Source organism: Osmerus eperlanus, chromosome 9, assembly GCF_963692335.1.
Source record: "Osmerus eperlanus chromosome 9, fOsmEpe2.1, whole genome shotgun sequence".
NCBI classification, from domain to species: Eukaryota; Metazoa; Chordata; class Actinopteri; order Osmeriformes; family Osmeridae; genus Osmerus; species Osmerus eperlanus.
The window spans coordinates 10,923,558-10,942,847 of NC_085026.1; the positions used below are offsets into that span (position 1 = coordinate 10,923,558).

A 19,290-nucleotide genomic window follows, 5' to 3' on the forward strand; every position below is an offset into this window, starting at 1 on the left:
ATTACATTGTTAGACCTATTTATAATCCCATCACTTTGTGGAGCGATTTGTTGTTTATGGGTTTCCAAACAGCTCGTAGACATAACCAGCTCTATGGTGGACAATGGTGTTGAGAAGACCAGTCTCACAGGGCTTCCTATGATGTTCCTGTCACAACCCAAGGCAGCAGAAATGATTGGCGTCTTAGTGTCACTGCAGAGTCCATCACTGCTCAGACAGAGTGCAGCACAGATGTCCCTGTCCTCCACCCCACTGTCTGCTCTCTCAGTGTGGGCTTTGGATATAATCCTGTGTACTGCAGTTAATATGTATTATGGCATGTCAGATTTAAGGCAAACATAAGTATATGCCTGTAGTGGTACATAACTTTATATATATATATATATATATATATATATATATATAATACTGTCTTTCTCTCTCTCTCCCAACACCCCCCCCCCCCCCCCCCCCCCAGAGGCAGTTGGAGGCCCACCAGGAGGAGGGCATGGTGGTGTCCCACATGGTGGTGGCTGGGGTCGGCATCTGGATCTCCTTCAGCTCGGGCTCCACCCTGCGTCTGTTCCACACGGAGACCCTGGAGCACCTGCAGGACATCAACATAGCCACCCCCGTGCACAACATCCTCTCTGGTAGGGCCCGTCACCAGCACAGCCACAACCCAGTGGCTTCTACCACTGACACACACCAAAGACTCCTAATTCCCCTCACCCATGTCAAGTAGCGGACAACAAACAATGTCTTGTCCCGTGAATTGTGAATCTAGGTTTACAGTACTGTGAAACCTGTGCACAACTCCACCTCTGTGTCCACCTTAATGTCACGTATGACATTGATGGATTCTCTCCTCAAACCATTCTGCTATTGTGCTCAAGTTGAGACTCGGCTTCAGGCTATCAGCCCACTGTTCACCGTAGTGATGTATGATGCAGATTAGGGGATACTGCAGTCTTATCATCTTAGACTGCTTTACAAACACCCAGAACTGTTCTCCCTCCCTCCCCCCCCCCCCTTGTCTGACCTCCCAGTTTAATTTAGTAATATGATCCTTATGGTTAACTTGATGATAAAAAACCCTTTTTGAGGACTGACTGTTTGACAGAGCAATCATATTGGCAGAAAAAGGGTTTGCTTTCTTTTGATATCCAAATGTCTGGATCATCCAGTCAGGTACAATTTATCAGAAATCACCATTCCACTCATGGCCCTTAGGGACATAGGTTCTTATGACCTCACAGCTTCAAAGAGCTGTCAAGCGGAGTGCCTGTCTGTAATTAGATGACATCATGGTTCTGTGGTTTTGTGATGTTCCGATATATGTTCTCATCTTCTTAAAATGGTCAAAGTAAACAACGAGCCCAGGAACCATTCCCTCTGGATTTTAGATGATTTTGCAGGTTAACCAAGTTTCTACATGTTTTCATGATCACTTGGGCTCTTCTCAGAAGCACAGATTTGGTTTCTTCATCAAGCCTGAACCCTCAATCCTGTAGATACCTGATGTATTTTGGCATAAATCAATTGTGTAGCCCTTTTTACTTTTACTATTTCACAGAGGGATTCACATAATGTTATGCCCATAGAACTACGCTCTCTGCCAACTTCACATTTTGTGGAGAGCATGGTGTCATTCCAACCTGGTTACATCCGAATGGTAAGACAGCCTCACCATGACGGGGTGGGAGGATTGTGTCTGGTAACATTTAAATGTAGCTAGGCTAGTTTAAAAAAATAGATCTGTCATGAACAGAATCCCCTTCAGACTGTATTCATGTTCTCAAAATAAGATGTTTACTCAGTGCTCAATAACCCCCTGTAGTATCCTGAGGTGGAAATGGCTCAAACATCATTAGTGTGTGTGTGTGGCCATGGAGACAGCTAACATGGAGGCAGTGTTCGTATACTTGAGAGATACAGAGCAGCTGTGTTTGGGGAATAATAATCTGCTGCCCTAGCTCTACTCTACCTTTCCTTCGCTCCCATTTCCTCTCTTTCTCTCTGTCTTTTTTTCCCCTCTCTCTGGTTGCTCTGCAAAGTGACTATCCACACAGGCAGGGATTGGGGAGGTTGAGGCTGGCTGCTAGCATAAGTCTGAATCTATATTTGAGGAGTCTGTGGCAGCTGGCTGGTTTTCCTGAAATTTGTTTTCTATTTTTGTAAGGCGGCACAGCTACTGTTGGTTGTCATGAAGTGTTCTTTCATGAGTCAGTGACAGCTAATGTTCATTCCTTTTAACTTCAGTACTTTTTGACAATACTGTACAGGATGATTTTCATGTCCAGAGTTAATGATGTGTTTTTCGAGACACCCGTGAGTGTGTGTGTGTGTGTATTTTGCTGTGGTCATAGCTGTGTGTCTGGGGAGCAGTGTGTGTGGTCATGACGGGTAATGGCTAGTCTGAAGGACAGACTGCAGCCTCTACCTACAGCTTCATATACAGCGCTCTGAAGCCACAGGCCTCTCACAAGGCCCACAGCTGACAGCCTAGTGCCAGACTACACGCTAGCTTTTCACTAAACTAATATTTACATTATCAAATAGATACAGTGACATTTGGCGACATTAGATCATACTGTAAGGATTGTATAATATTTAATCACAAAATGGGTAATTTCATTATAGGCCATGGTGTTATTTAATTAAATCAGAGGCTTAATTGATTCATTTTAATTAACAGGTGATGTAATGGTGTTTTTAGGATTATAGTATGTTACTCAAAATTAGTTAGCATAACATAAAACATCATGTCACCACAAAGCTAGCATTTCAAGCTATCCCAAGCTTTCCCAGTTTGGGAAACATTACTAAATTACTATCACTGAACTTCTTTGGTTTCATTGCCGACAACATTAAACTTCTAAGTGTGCAGTGTTTGATTATGCAACTGAATTACAGCTTGCATAATGCCAATGGTGTCTACAGAAACGCTACATGGCTGTTGAAAGTTAGAGAAATTGCTGGACGGATGTCTATAGAAACATGACCTTCTGGGAAACTCTCCCTCCAACCACCGAACGAGTACATTTAGCAACAGGAGGGTTTTCACCCAGATGTCAATGATAAAGTGAGCTTGATTCTTGGTCTGCCTTGGGAGCCTCTCTGCTCTAATAAGAGATGTAGACCACAGAGGAAGTCAGAGACCGCTGACATGAAAGACTTCCTGCTCCAGGCTGACCAATGGTCTATATCAGCAACAGTAAGAGCTGACTTCCTCTGATAACAACATTGGGGTCAGTGGCATAGCTGTCATGGTTGTTTATCTTTTCCAAGTGATCATTATACCAAACAATCCCCCCACTGCAATGCACTGCATTGGCAGTTTTATTCCACACATGCCCTGCCCTGGCATGTGAATGTGATGTTGTCAGGGCACATTCAGGTTTCTCTGGATGTGGGCTGTTTAATGTTCATTTTCTGTAATAGTGCAGGATGTGATCTGCACCCTTCTAGAATGTTCCACTCTGGCTTCTGGCAGCTGCTCTGTGATGGATTGAGTGGATCTAAGCTCAGACCGTGCTGCTTCTGTGATCCCTGACTCAACACGAATTGTCACCGATTGCTTTGATGCAAGGAAAGCCTACAATCAATATCTCTTTAAAACTAAGACTGATGGCTATCTCACTGTGCCAAGTGCCCAGTGCTCTCTGTGTTGTTGTTCTTTGACTCATTGAGGTTGAGTTTTCATAGCGAAATGAAGCCTGGTATATAACAAACTTCAACAGTCAACACTATTGTGACATGGGGTATTGACTGAAGCCTAACAGCTTTGGGGCAACACAGCTCACAGCCAGCAGTTCTGGAGCCAGAGCCTTTTCTCAGAAGCCTCCCGGTGTGATGCAGGGGGTTCCATTACAGATCTCATGTTATTAGGTTTGTTTAAGGACCTCACACTGAGGCAGGTCCAGGTAGGGGGTTGATCTGAAAGAGGATGTGCGTGTTGGTGGGGTTTTACCCTGGGGCTCCTCCCTGCCAGAGCACAGGGCAGGATTCTGGACGGCAGACAGGAAGTGCTACAGGTTGGGCTGTCCTCTTCATGTTCACTCACGTTCGAGCAATTCCTCACCAATCCCTTGATTGCAGGGACAAATTCCTCACAGATGTGTGAAACAGTTGGGTGGGACATGATATCAATATATACAATTTACCCACAATTTTCCACATTCCAATGGATTTTCCTTTTTTTGATTCAACAGATCCAAATGCTTGCTTTCATCTCCCTCAAATTCTTTGTTTTACTACACTCTGGTAAATCCACTTTGGATGTACCCTTGATTAGTTGCCCTGTCAGTGTCTGGTTGTGATGTTCCAAGAGGGCACCAGTGTCTGCTGTACAGCAGAAGAGGGTCTGCTATCTGCAACCCTGGACGCCTTTGTCTGCTTTGACCCAAATACCCAACCATGCATGGCCTGATGGGGACAAACAGGTGGAGCCAGTAAATAACACCTCCAGCTCCATCATCATCATCATCAACATGGCACCGCCTCTCACCTCTCATCAGGGTTCACACACACACACACACACACACACACACACACACACCAAGACAAATATTATTGTGGGTCCAGACACATAGGCGTGCTCCAGACAGCTTGCTGATATTAGCCCATTTCTGCTGTGAGATTGTACCAGTGTCATATCTGGATTGTTTAATATCTCCTCCCCCCTGCTGCCAGCCACCCTGCTTTTTAAGGCTAAGTGCAGATCAAAGCCAGTGGGTGTGAGATCAGAGACAGGCCCGGTCCTGTTCACGTATGGTCCACGTTTATTTTGTTATGGCCCGATGGGTGGTGAACTCCAAATATTGTGAAAGGAGGAAGTTGAGAAAGGCACCCGCCCCCAACAGCACCGTGTTCCTGATAACCCAGGGCAGTCATTACAAACACATGTAAACTATGCTCTGCTGCCATGTGTGTGTGCGTGGAAGGACTGGCTTCCTGGAATCCTAGAGGCAGGTCTACTGTTCCCTTGCGTGGGGTGACCTCCACCAAGGGGGGTCAGGGAAAGAGATCAGCAGCGATTTGAATCCAAGCCCCAGGGATTATGGGAGGGAGTTGACTGGGTTTTAGCTGCTCTAGTGGCAGTGCATCATGGGTAACCACCCTTCCTTCCCTGTTACACAGCTGGAACGGCTGCCGATCTGGTTGTCATATCCTACAGCCTTTTACCCTCAGAGGTGTCTGAACTTTTATAGGGAGTCAGATGGCTGAGTGGTTAGGGAATCGGTCTAGTAATCAGAAGTAATCAGAAGGTTGCTAGTTTGATTCCCGGCTATGCCAACCAAATGATGTTGTGTCCTTGGGCAAGGCACTTCACCCTACTTGCCTCTGGGAGAATGTCCCTGTACTTACTGTAAGTCGCTCTGGATAAGAGCGTCTGCTAAATGACTAAATGTAAACTTGTCTTGCACCTCAGGATCTTTAGGTAAACTAGACCGTGTAATCATACGCTTTAGCTTGCCGTCTGTATTTCCATTACCTTTTGACTGCCATCATCAGCATTTGGTGCCGTTCTGCTCTACACGTTCATCTCCCCCCTCTGTACCTCGGCCTGTTCCCATAGTACAGCTAATGAGCAGGGATGGGCTCAAACCAGAGCCAAGTTCCACATAATAAGTCACCAAACATTTTCAGTCAACATGGCTAAATTTACTGCCATCCCTCTGAAAGGTACATTTAATGTAACAATCCCTCCGTTTACAGCATGGAGTGGCATTTCATACTGAACTGATTTGTGACAAGAGGGGAGGGAGAAGGAGAGGGCTCCCAGTTCAGTCCAGGGTTGCTACAGGCTCTTTGAATAGACCCACAGCAGCCTGCTTAATGACCATATTACGCTCCACTCATTCTATTACATAACACTATTGTGTTTGTTTGTTTGATTCAAAGCCAACCCAAATGGTGCTCTTTAAGATTTTGAAAGAGGCTGCTCCTTTTTTTTCTGCCCCGGTTGCCCTGGAGATGAGCGACTGTTAAGCGTTGGAACTGTGGTAATGTTCCCACACACAGTGCAGACGTGCCTCCTACTGTAGTGGGCCCTGGGCTGATTGGAGTGGTCCATTAAGGGTGATCGTTGGCCATTTCTGGAGGTTGTGTTCTAGTTGATATAAACAGCCACTCCCTGTACATTATGTCACTGAGTTTAAACAGTTTGACCCTGACTGAATTATGTTGTGTGTTTATCCTAATTTTAGCAAGAACATTAATATTTGTATTTCATTAGCTGACAAAATACCTCCAGGTGTTCAGTCCGCTCTAGTAAGAACATCCTGTACAATACAGTCGTACGTGAACTCTGTACTGGGAATTTAGGCCCTGTTCAGCAGATTCAGATCCTAATATTGTCTCCCCGCCCCCTCTTTCCTGTGTAGGGACCCAGAGGGTGTCTGTGAGCAGTCTGCTGGTGTGTCATGGTCTGCTCCTGGTGGGGACCAACCTTGGGGTGACAGTTGGCCTCTCTGTCCCCAGACTACAGGGCATCCCCAAAGTCACAGGTAGGTGTAACTGCTCTGCCAATTGCCCTGCCCTCCCCCCATACAGATTCCATAGCTGTTTATCCGAAGTAGCATTAACAGTTTCTGTACAGTAAACACTTAATGGCATAGCTGTACATGAATACTGTGGGATAGGTCATATAGTGACGGAGGCAACTCGAGTTGTAAACGGAGTTTCTTTGACTGTCTAGGTCGAGGCATGGTCTCTTTCCATGCTCACCATGGCCCTGTCAAGTTCCTCACCATGGCAGCCGCTGTGAGCAACCGGCCCTCCTGCAGCCCCCTCACCAACCCTCCCACCCAGCCAGCAGAGGCCCTGGATGGAGAGAAGAACCAGGCCACCTCTCCACCTCCAGCCTCAACCTCCACTCCCCCCCAGGGTAGAGGCGTGTGGCTGGGGGAGGCAGGCTGCACCAGCATGGCTCTCCAGGACTCCCTCTCCTCGTCGTGCGGCTCGCTGGCCCTCTCCCAGGGCTCCCTGGAGCACGGGCCGGAAGACGGCGCCCTCTACGATCTGCTCAACGACCCCGCCCACTCCCAGAGGGGCCGGCGGGCCCAGAAGGTGGACGTGAGCTCTCTGCTGGTGGTGTCAGGGGGGCTCGGCCACCGCAGGGTTAACAAGAAGACCAAACAGTCGCGCCAGGAGGAGACGGTGTCCACCATCATGGTGTGGCAGATCCCACTGCTCAACATGTGAGACACAGGAAGCCCCCGACCACCACCGGGCAGCAAGGTTCAGAGCCACATTAGTCTGCATGAGTCTGGAACTGATCATATATATCATGCTTTGCCATAATGCTTCTCCCCCTCTTCTCTCCAGGGTGAAGGCTGTGAGGATGTAGCGCTGCAGTTCCTTACTTGAAGTCAGTCGACAAACACACACTCCAAAGGGTGTCTCTGATGATGATTCTCTACAGGTTGGACAAATCAACCCTACTCTCTCTTACAGTGGCAAACACTTCAATATGCAGTCCTTAACTGGTTCTAATGGCATCCTACACCAAGGGACCTATCTTGGCATTTCCACGAGGTAACAAGGGATCAATATAACCACTCAGTCATGATGTCTCACATCGCTTGCAGACAATTTCTGGACAGTTCACACCCTTGAGGAAAGATAATGGGTCCAGTGAAGATTTATCTGTAGAAAAACCACTGAATTGTCCTTAAAAGAATATGTTTCTGTTTTTTTCCTTTATCTGTTACAATAATATGTCTAATATATTAGTTTGGGTCATTATACGACAATACACAAATGGACATGGATCAGTCTTAATTCAACACTATTACATACAGACTGCGAAAATGACCCTTTTCTTGTTGGGAAAGGACAGCTGACACACCAATAAGTAAAGAACAGTCCCTCGTTGTTCTGATTAACCCTATGATGAAACTCCCACTAAGTAATATCCATTTTGCCAGTCAATATTCTGTGACTTGGGTCAGTCAGTGTGTTAAATGTATTCTGCAATAGGGAGAAGTGCTTTGTTTGTGATGATCTTATTTCGGTGGTACACTGAAGCTACTACGTTGTCCTTCTAGATGTGGTAACACGAGGATGGAGAAATAAATGTTTGCAACTTTGTTAGAGAGGTAAGATAGGGATTCCTGGCTGGCCAGGTTTCATACTGATATGAAAATCAAGGGAAAGTTTCGAATCGTGATCAGATAAAATAAGGGCATTGATTTGTTAATTGCCCAATTACATTTTCTTACTAAAGGGTATTTAAAAGTTTGATAAAAAGCTTTATACTTGTCATGTTTTGTATGTACTTCTGTTCTGTATATTAACAAATCTATAAACATGTTTTATTCCAAATTATTATTTGTTTCTTGTGAATAATTTGTTTCTCTCCTTTATTTTATAATGTTACCAATTGCAAATTCACACTCAAATGCACTCCTAGAAAGGAAGTGTACTTCTGTGTTCTGATATGTACTGGTTCAGCTATTGTACCAGTAACATTCTGATGTGCAGCTATCAATACATGTTAGGACAAGTGTTCAGCTTGAGGGCAGGGAGAACTAAAGATGATGCATTTCCTAAGGGTTTCAACATGCCCTGTACTTTCTCTTCTACTGCTATCATCCATCGAGGGGTCAGGAGATCGTATCCACTTCCGCCCACTTCCCATGTTATGCAATCATGCTACGATATATTTTCGAATGTAATCCCCAAAAGACTCGGGCTAAAGTTCAGTGTCCATTATCCAAACTGTTTTCTATATAAGATTATAGCATTGATTGGGCATAATTCATTATAAATAATCGAATACTATTATATAACATATGAATCGCGATTCAGTCTTCTAGCGATTCACATCAATTCACAAATGTTGATTTTCTCTTATTTTACGTGAGCATATATTGAATCGAGATTTGATCGAATCGTGACCCCAGGAATCGAATCGTGAGGTACCAAAAGATTCCCACCCTTAACTGATAATATAGGCTAGTAAATACTTTATGTACCAATTGTCTTTTCAAACATTTTCGTAAGCTTCAGTCTCGATTTAATCATTTGTCTGAGTCTGTCTATCAGGCTAAATTCAATCACCATGACGAAGTGTTCACATGCATTGGCAGAACAGTACAGAGACACAGGACCACTAATCTCAAGGCTGTTAAGCGCTGTCATTTCTCATACAGACTGCCAGCCTCGAGTCACAGAGGAGTTGTTTTCTCCAACCCATCGTTGCCATGGACACGTGCTAGAGAGAAAGGTACAACCAGTATAGCCACAACAGACTATTTGGGGCTTGTGGATTAAGCCCCTCGAAATAAGGCAGAAAAGCACAAGATATGATGTACTAATCTTAAAATACCGTAGGTATTAAGTAGGTAAAACGTGCATGAAGGAGATTTAGTTATTTTGCTGTGAACTTTCCTTAAAATTCCATGAAAAACTTTCAATTTAAGATCACTTGATAGTTGTCATCTAGCCATGAGGAAGCAGAGCACACAAGTAATGTGTGTGTGTGTAGGGTTCCAGAGCAAGTGGAGTCAGATGGCTGAGCGGTTAGGGAATTGGGCTACTAATCAGAAGGCTGCCGGTTTGATTCCTGGCTGTGCGAAAATGACGTTGTGTCCTTGGGCAAGGCACTCCACCCTACTTGCCTCAGGGGAATGTCCCTGTACTTACTGTAAGTCGCTCTGGATAAGAGCGTCTGCTAAATGTAAATGTAATGTAAGTTGAATGTTGTTCTTAGGTGAATGCACTTGGCTTGTGCACGTTCTGTAATGATGACATCTAAGCTTTTATCACAGTAGATGTAAGCCTACTGCTGTTTTTGATCACTGCTTTGAATTGGGACAAGGGGCGATATAGCTCAGACTAATGCAACTTGATTACTTTCACACCCCAGTAAAGCATCACACAGGCACAAAGACTGAATGCTCATTCAGTAGTCCTATTATTAATACAGTCATATAGCTGAATGGCTTCTGACTCTGCCTTAATACACTGGAATGGAATTACAATTGTGGATTTTATAGTCGGCTCATGGTTTGATATAGAGGGATTTCCCCAATCATAAAACAGCACAAAGGCACATGAAGGAATGTCGCATCTTGATCTCGGAATGCCTCCAGCTCGTGAGGCAGATGGGGCGAACGTGTTGAAGTGTGTAGGGTTAATACTAAGGGGGTGTGGTCTAGATCGATAACTGTCGGTCTGCTGCCTACAGTAAAAATCAAAACACAGCCTGCAAGAGGCACGGAAGAGCCCTGGCTGCATGCTGGACCGATGATTCCAAATGGTGAGAAGGGAAATAGAGCATTGATGTGCGTTCCACGTCGCGCCGAGGACCTGCTGAGGGAAATTACTTGGCGACGTTAGTCGTGGATAATCCTACTGAATAAGGACTTTGACCCGAAACAACTGTGAGCCTTTTGCTTTAGACGAGACGTCGATCTAACATTGTTTATAATGACAGAATAATAATTCAATTGAAAAATGAAGATACACAAATTTGCAGAAAACGGGCAAGATAGTGGTCTTGGACTGAAATTAACGAGTGAACGGGGCAGACTACGTTAATTGGAATCTTTACCGAAATATTGAAGAAACCACCATCTGTCTCGAATTTGGTTGTTGCTTCTGCATCCTCGAGGTTGCGACTAGCTTACATAAGAGTGCTTTGTGTAGGACCAAGAGGGGCTGTTGAATCGAAGCACAAGACAACGTAAGTAGGTCATAATAAATTATTTGAAACGAGACAGATTTTTTTTCAGTTAAGCATATAGGCTACGTCGTTTGAGGCTATTCAGTCTTTGAAATAACTACTGGGATAGAGAGACATGTCGTGGTTATTGTTTTCCAATTGCTAAATAACCTATTCACCAAGGTGTGTTCTAATCACTTGTCAATCCGCCTACCCTAATTGATAAAACATTTTAAGAAATTGCGTGAATTGTTTTATATAGTCTGCGCTTTAAGATGCTCGAGGAGGTATGTTCCAGTGTCTTCCCGTCATATTTAGAATTAACTCCTCCAGAGCGAAGTGCGATGCGCCCTGGGCATGCGCTAGCTGTTTATGACCGACTCCCTCGGGTCGCATTAACACAAATAATAGATAAGTAGGGTGATTATTGTAAGAGGTCATGTCAATTTATAGCAACAAGAACGTGTTTGTCCTGCCAGTGCTTAAGTTTGACTAGTTTAATTATATTTGCAATATCCGATCAATCAACGCTAAAATACGACAAGTTACTGAAAATTCCTTACATTATGTTTTTTGCGTTTTACCTCTAAATTGGCGTATTATGTACTACTAATGAAAACCTTTGCGTAGCCTAATTGTAGAGTAAGGGCGCCCCTCGCAGTTTCAAGAAGCACTGACAACTTTCAATGTAGTCAAAACTGAAAATGCGAATCTGCTTTGGTTAATTCCCTGTCTCTTTGCTTCTTCACAAATAGTGTAATGAACGGAAGCCCTGGGACTCAATCTGTAGACACATTGGTGACTCTGAAGACTGGTTTTGGAATCCTCCTTACCATGACCCACCTGGATCTGGCCTCAAGCTCGCTGTGTTAAGATGAATGAAGCCCAGAGACGGGGAGCACGAGGGGGGACGTTCACCGTGAAAGCAGACGTCATCCTCCATGCTGGGAACTCTGACCTGGCCTCTCCCACCGAGGAGGGGGGAGGGCTGTGTCCTTTAGCCCTGAGGCAGGAGGGGAGCTCCCACACCTCAGACCTGGGGTGCCTAAAGGACGACCAGGCCCCGATGACCTTTGACAAGGAGTATCTCTTGGACAGGGGGGGAAACCATAATGAGCTTCAGCCAACTGACACTTCATACATCTCAAACACCGACCAGTTTCACATCTCAAATTATCATCCTAAGCAGGTGCCTCTGTCAAGCCCAGATCTGAACGGTTCTCACGGCAGAAATGGCATCAGTGATGGTATGAATGGAGCCCAGGCCAAAGTGCCCTGCTGTGTAGACTCCTCTACATGTGTTGAGAGCCGGGCCGACCAGGAAGTGGACGGCCCCCTGTTGTCCTTCAACCATGGGAAGAATCAGTGTCAGAAAAGTAACGTCACCACCCCCTCTGAGCACGGGACTGTTGCGCCTGACACTCATTGTATGGGCCGGCAGCCAACCACGCTAGAGCTAGGTCTCTCCTCCAGTCCTGGCTCTCACACAGCTGAGCCCACACAATATGGCCATTCAGCACGCAGGGACAGCGGTCACAACGGAAACGCGGCATCTAAAAAGGAGCCCGATTTAGTGATTGAGGTCGGCGGACAGAAAATCAGTGTGCACAAGTCCGTGTTGGCGGAGAAGAGCGACTACTTCAGGGCGAGGCTGTCTCGGGACATCCTGAAAGTGAAAGGCGTGAACTACAAGACCTTGTCGATTTTGATAGACTACATCTACACTTCCCAGATGAGTGTGCAAAAGGACAATGTGGTCGACGTCATCACCGGGGCTAAGATCCTGCAGGTCCCCTGTGCCGTCCAGGCTGCCATGGACTCCATGTCGGAGCAGATCACGCCAGAGAACTGCTACGAGGTCCTGACCATCGCCAAAAAGCAGCGCCTCAGTGAACTGAAGGAAACCGCCTACCGTTTCATGAGTGACAACTTCCTGCAGGTTCTCCGGGACCCTGCGGTTTACGGGCGCCTGAACGGCTCAGAGCGAGACCTGATCCTGAAGAAGAGAATGGAAGGGAAGAAGTCCTTGATGGTGGCAGAGATCAATGACGTGTTTGACCGTGTGGGCAGCAGACCGCCCAGTCGCAACAACAGCCGACCGCAAAGTCCCCTGTCGGTGGCCTCTTTCGAGGACAATCACATGATCTACTACTTTAACGAGACAGCAAACGACTGGAGACCGCTGACTGTGATGCCCGAGGACATCAACACGAAAGGCTGTGGGATCTGCACCATGTACAATTACCTGTTTGTGGCTGGGGGGATAAAGGGCTATGGGGACAAGGGAAAGGTCTCAGACAAGGTCTTCTGTTACAACCCCGTCACCAACCGCTGGAGTGAGATTCGACCGTTGAACCAGGCGAGGTCACAGCTTAAGCTGGTGTCCATGGATGGGAACCTGTACGCCATCGGAGGGGAGTGTCTGTTCACGGTGGAGAAGTACGACCCCCGTATGGACCGTTGGACCGCGGTGGCCCCCTTACCTAAAGGGGCGTTCGCAGTTGCGCACGAGGCCACCACCTGCAACGGAGAGCTGTACGTCTCCGGGGGCTCGCTCTTCTACCGTCTGCTCCGATACGACATCAAGAGGGACGAGTGGCAGGAGTGCCCCTACAACAACAGCAGGAAGAAGTCTTCCGACATGGTGGCCCTCAAGAGCTTCATTTACAGGTTCGACGTCAACCGGGAACAGGGGATAAATGTGTTCAAGTACAACACCATAGTGAAGATGTGGCACGACTGCGCGTCACAGCGACAGGGAAGTCCTCTGCCGTTCAGGTGTGCCGTCATCGGAAACTGCATCTATTGTGTGAACAAGACACAGACGCTCCAGTTCATAGTGGAGGAGGAGAATGCCTACTTTGTGGAGGAACCACTGAGAGCCCCTCTGGAGGCAAAAGGAATACTGTTTCCTTTTATACTCAGTTTACCAGAGAAGCCAGAGAGGATTGTGTAATGTCATGCTACTATCGATAAGACAACATAGCCGAAATGGAATAGATAAACACTTATCGATGTCAGCTTTACTTTTCTTGTGTCCAGTTTACATGCTCGAAATGGAATGTGTTCATTTGCATGGCGAGTTAACGTGTCTCCGGGATAAGCCTTAAGAAGGAAAACTTTCTAAATGTTGAATGAATGCTACAAGATATGCATCCAACTGTATATAGAGATGAGACAATAGTCCATTTTGTGCATACCTCTATGTGGATTTTTGTTTGGTGCACTTTCGTAACTGCAGGTAGAATAGGTTTTGTTTTAATCGTATTAGTTGGCTGGTGGCTTTGGCCAAGCATCTTATGTGGAAAATGGTTGCATTGAGAATAAGGGAACAGTTTAAGTATGTCTGGACATGGCTGCTCCATATATGCCCTATGCAAACAAGCACTTCAGTGACATCATTTATTAGCACAATGCCTGCCACAACATACAACATTATGGTCTATAAGGATGTTCTGAAAAACCTGATATTCTGACTGCATTTAAGAGAGCAATGTAAACCTACGCCATTCAGTTACAAGATGCAAATAACCTAGATCCATACAATACAGGTCTTTAGAAACTGTCTACGAGCACAATTCACATGTGAATAAAACTACAGAATACCTACTTTATCAAAACCAATGACAACATTTACCAATAAGTGTGAAAGGACAAATATATATTTAATACAATCGGTTATATGGGCTTGATTGATTGGCTGTTTGGTGCCTATGTTTACAGAGTTTATTAAAGGGATTTGTAAGAGGTGGAGTACTTTCTCTGAGGGATTGGATCCCTTTGTCATGTTTGCCAAAGACATATGTTATAGTTATCAATCCTTAACATATGGTATGTGGAAAGAAAGTGATAAAACACTCACCATAACTTGTTCATCTTATAGCAAAAGCTTCAGCTTTCGGAACAACTTTTGTGACTTCAGGGCATCTCATTTGCTGCAAATTTTATTTTAAAGTCACTTTTATGGTTAAAGTCATGTTAATATCTCTTCTGTCAAATTCATTTATTAGAAGCCACAGAGCCCAGATTTAGCGTAATAATTACGGTACCATTAATAAAAAACACTGTTGAATAATTTGAACTGCAAAACCAAGTTTGAAGAATTTGGTAGATTAAGCTGTTTTCCGAGATAAGAGTTTGCTGCCTTGGCGTGATGCACTTACGGCATCCATTATTCACAGTAGCAAGCAGAATTTCTCTAGCACAACATAGCTCAAACACAGCTTATGCACCATTATGCCAAATCCTTCTCAAACCACGCACTTGTAGTATTGAATAAGGCCACTACAACTCTTCAATCTTCTGCATTTTTTGTTCAACTTTTTGCTTTTGCAATAGCACATCCATTGGGATTTTTGTTAAGTTATGGGAGTTATATACAGTAGTTTGCTCTGTTATCTGAAATAGGTGGGCCTGCCTGCTCTGACCAAGTGGATGTCACTTGACATTAGTTGGACTGTTTGCTCTCTGATGTCAGTGTATTGTGAAGTTCTAATGGCTTGGTATTGTTTATCTAATGACTTGGACCTGGTATTGTGATGAATGGCTTGAAGACACAATATATTTAGCTGGTTGACGGCTTTCTTACCATAAATGGCTAACAAACTAACTGTTGAATAATGTATTACAGTCAAATAAGTGCTGCAAATAAAAATATTTTGTGTCTGAAAAGTAACACCTTGATAAGCTCTGTTGGGTTTTTGCATTGAGGAGGGAGTAAAGACACTCCGGACCTGTATGCAACAATGTTTGATTTAGGACTGCCATCTAGTGGACATCTGGTAAAACACCACCTGGGCCATTAGCCATGCTGCAGGCTGGCATGCTTTTTTTACAATACAATTTGACATATTCTTATAGCTTCACAAAGTCAATAAGTCATATTCTGTAGCAATATGTAATATATTTGCAATGCTTGTGTGAAGACGTGTTCTAGACCAAGAGAGAAAGAGGCAGAGGCTGAGTGGTGTTTGTAGATGAGGCCAGCTTCTCTTACTGCAGCCCTTTCTACAGCCTCGTCTCCTCAGGAGAGGGCACTGCAGCCTTCCCTGTGGCCTCCCCCACCACCTCTTCTCCTCTGTACGCCTCAGGCTGGGACTCAAAGAGGTCTGGGCTACGGAACATAGTCCTGGTGTAACTCACGTACTTGGACACAACAGGCACTTCCTATCAGACGGATTAAACAAATTGATTTGACACTGGAACTATTAATCAATTAGTTACCGATTCTAAAGATGATGGACGATGGCTACAACCTAAATCTAACAGTCAGGCACTCAGATTTGAAATTAGATTTGTCAACAAGTGCCAGAGCAAAATAATAAATAGTTTCAAATGGCAGGCGCTATTATCCAAAGCGACGTACTGGAAGGGATTTGAACCTGCAACATGTTGATCTGTAGTCAAATGCTCTGAGCTATACCCGTCCAAAAAGTGGGACTTGAGTACCAAACAGCCCTTGTGGAAATTTCTGATGCAGTACGTTACCTCAATGGGGGGCAGGTTTTCATCCCACCGCGTGATCTCCTGCGTGGAGTGGTCGATGGTGACGTTGATGATGCTCCTCTCTGTCTGCCTAATGGAGTGCTTGGCTAGAGGGATAAAGGCTAGAACGATGGACGCCGCCACGTTCAATGAACCGGCAACCACGAAGCCCAGGTTGTAGCTGCCCGTGATGTCATCCATCCAGCCTGAGGGGATGTCAAACTGGTTAACTCAATATTACATTTAGTCATTTAGCAGACGCTCTTATCCAGAGCGACTTACAGTAAGTAGAGGGACATTCCCCCCGAGGCAAGTAGGGTGAAGTGCCTTGCCCAAGGACACAACGTCATTTTGCAGAGCCGGGAATCGAACCGGTAACCTTCAGATTACTAGCCCGACTCCCTAACCGCTCAGCCACCTGACTCCCCATATTAACATTAACATTACAGAGATGCTAAAACGTAATGCATTTTCTATGGACATAATGAAATATTGTCTTATTAAAAAGTACTGGTAATTAAATAGTGACTTGATTTGAATTTTCATTACTATACAAAACACTGTCTCTTGGTTATCATGGTGTCCATCAACGAAAAAGCCCCTGTTAACGTACCGGCAAAGGGCGGCCCCAGGCAGCTGACAGCATTGACAGTGAGCATGAACCCCCATGCCACGGGCATGCGCTCAGCACCCATCAGGTCGAAGGTCAGGACGGGGAGCAGGATGTAGTTCCCTGCGTCGGCCACCCCGAGCAGCAGAGCGAACACCACCAGAGAGCCGTAGTTGTGGAGAGCAGGGATCAACAGGTACAGCAAACCTGGGGCCACAAGAATACACTCATACTGATGCTGCTGGCTGGAAGTAGAAAGGTCACTTTACAGGTTTACAGATCATTTATGGAAATGACTGACAAGATCCTGTTGCAGGTTAATTCACTGAAGAACATGTCTCACCACACAACTCAACACATGCCTGAACAATGCAGTCAGTGGGCCGTACCAACAAAGAAGACTGATGCCTGGTTGAAGTAGAGTCTGTTGATTTTCTCTGAGTCACAGATCTTGCCGAAGATGATCCGACTGACCATGCTGGTCAAGCCCAGACACAACATAATGTTGGTGGCGCTGTGGACAGGGATACCCAGCTGTACTGCATGCTTCACCTACACACACACACACACACATACATACATACACACGCAGGTACATTAAGAACATGTCTGCTTACACACACACACACACACACACACACACACACACACACACACACACACACACACACAAACACACAAACCCAGGTACATCACTAACAACACTAAAATGCAACCTTGCACAATAACCTTGAAATAAGGTTGCTTCTTTTTGCCAAGTTGTAATACTTTTGAAGATGACATTGTATCACTCACCAAGTGGACATAAGGAATAAAGAACCCAAATTTACACAGTCCGTTGGCCAGGACCCAGATGAGGAACACAGAGTCTTTCCACAGTCCCAAGTCCACAACAAACTTATTCAGGGGAGAGTTCTTCAGATTGTCCACCACACTCCTGGTGTGACCTTGGTGTAGCAGAATAGTAGTGGAGTACGAATTCAATGTGCTGAATTTTCATCCATACTTGGGCATCAAGTCAATGGCAGTCTTTTGACATTTCTGTGTAGTTGTAGTTCCATGAATTACTGACAAATATTTTCACATGAGCATGAGTCCTTTAAGGTTTAAATGAAACCAAGCCAAGCTGTGGGGTCAATATCTGCAGTACCTTTAGCACCTAGTACCTTTATTGAGTGGCAGGTAGGTAAAGCCGGTGATGACACACAGTAACATGGCACCAGAAAACACCCGGAGACTCTGCCTCCAGCCCAGGGTGTCTATGAGGTACTGGTGGAGCCGGGTCTGGACCAGAGCCCCCGCAGCCCCCCCTGACATCACGATCCCAGTGGCCAGGGAGCGCTGGGTGGTGAAGTACTGGCTCACCATGATCATACCTGGGAAAGGGAAGGGTCGGGAGGGTGGTGGATGGAGGACAGGAAGGTAGGATGAACATATGAATGGATCTATGGAGGTTCGGAACGAAAAGGCTTGTATCTGTTTTCTCTCCAAATCTGTCATGTACTTCTGTCTGTGGCTGCCCAATATAGTCTACTGAATAGAGATTTATCATCCGTTTATCAGTTCCCTTTCATAGTGCTAACCTGGGGTGAAAGCAAAACTGGAACCTACTCCGGTTAGAAAGCCATGGGTGAAGAACAGGACTCCTAATGACGGTGCGAAGGAGGAGCAGACAATAGAGAGCATGATGATGAGGGAGCCTATGATAGATATCTCTCTGGCTCCATACTTGACTGTCAGCTTCCCTGACAGAGGCCCACAGATCATGATGAAACCATAGCTGATGGAGCCAACCAAGGCTATGGGGAGAAATAGGGTAAGCATTTTTTGTATAGGCCTACATAGGTATTCAACGACATGACAAAACAACTTTGTGAGGTTTATTTTAGTTGATGGTCGGTAAGCTACTTGCCTGTTTTCGAACTTGTGTCCTCAAATTCATTCAGAAGACTGATAAGGTAGACGCCAAATGAATTGTGAAAGCCTAGTACCAGAACATTGTACAAAAAGGAGGAGAAGACTATGACCCAACCCCAACCTCCGTCAGGAGGCGGCTTGATTATCCGTAGCTCCGATTCCTCGGTGTAAAACCTTCGGAAAGGAATGGTCGTCCGAAAGATGTGCATTTTGGCGCACCAATCTTCATGGAACAAGGCCAACTTCCATGTCCTCTTCACGCAATGTTGTTACAGATATAGAACCCACTACATTCAATTTAACTGCATCATAAGGTGCCGTTTGTCGACTAAGAGTGGCATCACAAACATTGCACGTGCGTCACACTGATAGGGCGCGCAATAAGTGACCTATTGATTGAATTTGAGATGACTTTCAGCGATCCTCACTTTTGCAAAAAAGTTACAGTTAAATTGTATTGTGTTACCAATGCATAGCCTAGGCCTACATCATACATGACCAGTATGCAACAATTTGTTTTATTACAAAAACAAAAATAGAAGGCTATTTGTTAGCCGCATTTAACGGCTAATTTAAATTTCGCCAATATAATTTTACAGTGCAGTGAAGTGCCATGCCTCTCTCA

General features: G+C 45.3%; 3 protein-coding genes across 11 annotated transcripts in view; 2 read left to right on the plus strand and 1 right to left on the minus strand.

Moving 5' to 3' along the window:
* Positions 1–8,313, plus strand: part of arhgef10 (Rho guanine nucleotide exchange factor (GEF) 10) — a 44,534-nt gene extending 36,221 nt beyond the window's left edge. For 3 of the 5 annotated variants that reach the window (XM_062468914.1, XM_062468916.1, XM_062468917.1), the window contains 4 exons: positions 458–632; positions 6,369–6,491; positions 6,683–7,184; positions 7,312–8,313. In XM_062468914.1, coding sequence (XP_062324898.1) covers positions 458–632; positions 6,369–6,491; positions 6,683–7,184; positions 7,312–7,333 — 822 coding nt within the window. In that variant the 3' untranslated portion in view covers positions 7,334–8,313. Of the gene's footprint in view, positions 1–457; positions 633–6,368; positions 6,492–6,682; positions 7,225–7,311 lie in introns of all 5 variants that reach the window. The other 2 variants (XM_062468919.1, XM_062468915.1) reach the window with 1 other exon arrangement.
* Positions 8,314–10,053: 1,740 nt separating this feature from the next.
* Positions 10,054–15,289, plus strand: LOC134027213 (kelch repeat and BTB domain-containing protein 11). Of its 4 annotated transcripts, none has more exons than XM_062470480.1 (2): positions 10,054–10,249; positions 11,410–15,289. In XM_062470480.1, the coding sequence occupies exon 2, from the start codon at positions 11,529–11,531 to the stop codon at positions 13,608–13,610; it is 2,082 nt and encodes a 693-aa protein (XP_062326464.1). In that variant the 5' UTR covers positions 10,054–10,249; positions 11,410–11,528; the 3' UTR covers positions 13,611–15,289. The 4 variants fall into 4 exon arrangements, with proteins under 4 accessions (XP_062326464.1, XP_062326462.1, XP_062326460.1 ...); XM_062470478.1 differs by lacking the exon at positions 10,054–10,249 and adding an exon at positions 10,256–10,679; XM_062470476.1 differs by lacking the exon at positions 10,054–10,249 and adding an exon at positions 10,256–10,675.
* On the minus strand, positions 14,015–19,276 carry LOC134027214 (monocarboxylate transporter 10-like). Of its 2 annotated transcripts, XM_062470481.1 has the most exons (8): positions 18,661–19,276; positions 18,332–18,547; positions 17,915–18,124; positions 17,544–17,695; positions 17,138–17,300; positions 16,752–16,955; positions 16,142–16,344; positions 14,015–15,820 (listed from the first exon to the last, which is right to left on the minus strand). In XM_062470481.1, the coding sequence occupies exons 1-8, from the start codon at positions 18,872–18,874 to the stop codon at positions 15,662–15,664; spliced, it is 1,521 nt and encodes a 506-aa protein (XP_062326465.1). In that variant the 5' UTR covers positions 18,875–19,276; the 3' UTR covers positions 14,015–15,661. The 2 variants fall into 2 exon arrangements, with proteins under 2 accessions (XP_062326465.1, XP_062326466.1); XM_062470482.1 differs by lacking the exon at positions 18,661–19,276 and having other exon boundaries at positions 18,360–18,481.
* Between the last annotated feature and the right edge of the window lie 14 nt (positions 19,277–19,290).

Bases quoted from the DNA above. Each gene is read 5' to 3' on its own strand.
- LOC134027213 (XM_062470480.1), top strand. From the start codon at position 11,529: ATGAATGAAGCCCAGAGACGGGGAGCACGAGGGGGGACGTTCACCGTG.
- LOC134027214 (XM_062470481.1), bottom strand. From the start codon at position 18,874: ATGCACATCTTTCGGACGACCATTCCTTTCCGAAGGTTTTACACCGAG. The intron at 18,548-18,660 runs GCAAGTAGCTTA...TTCTCCCCATAG, and splicing joins GGACACAAGTTCGAAAACAG to CCTTGGTTGGCTCCATCAGC. The intron at 17,696-17,914 runs GTACTAGGTGCT...TGCTACACCAAG, and splicing joins CTACCTGCCACTCAATAAAG to GTCACACCAGGAGTGTGGTG.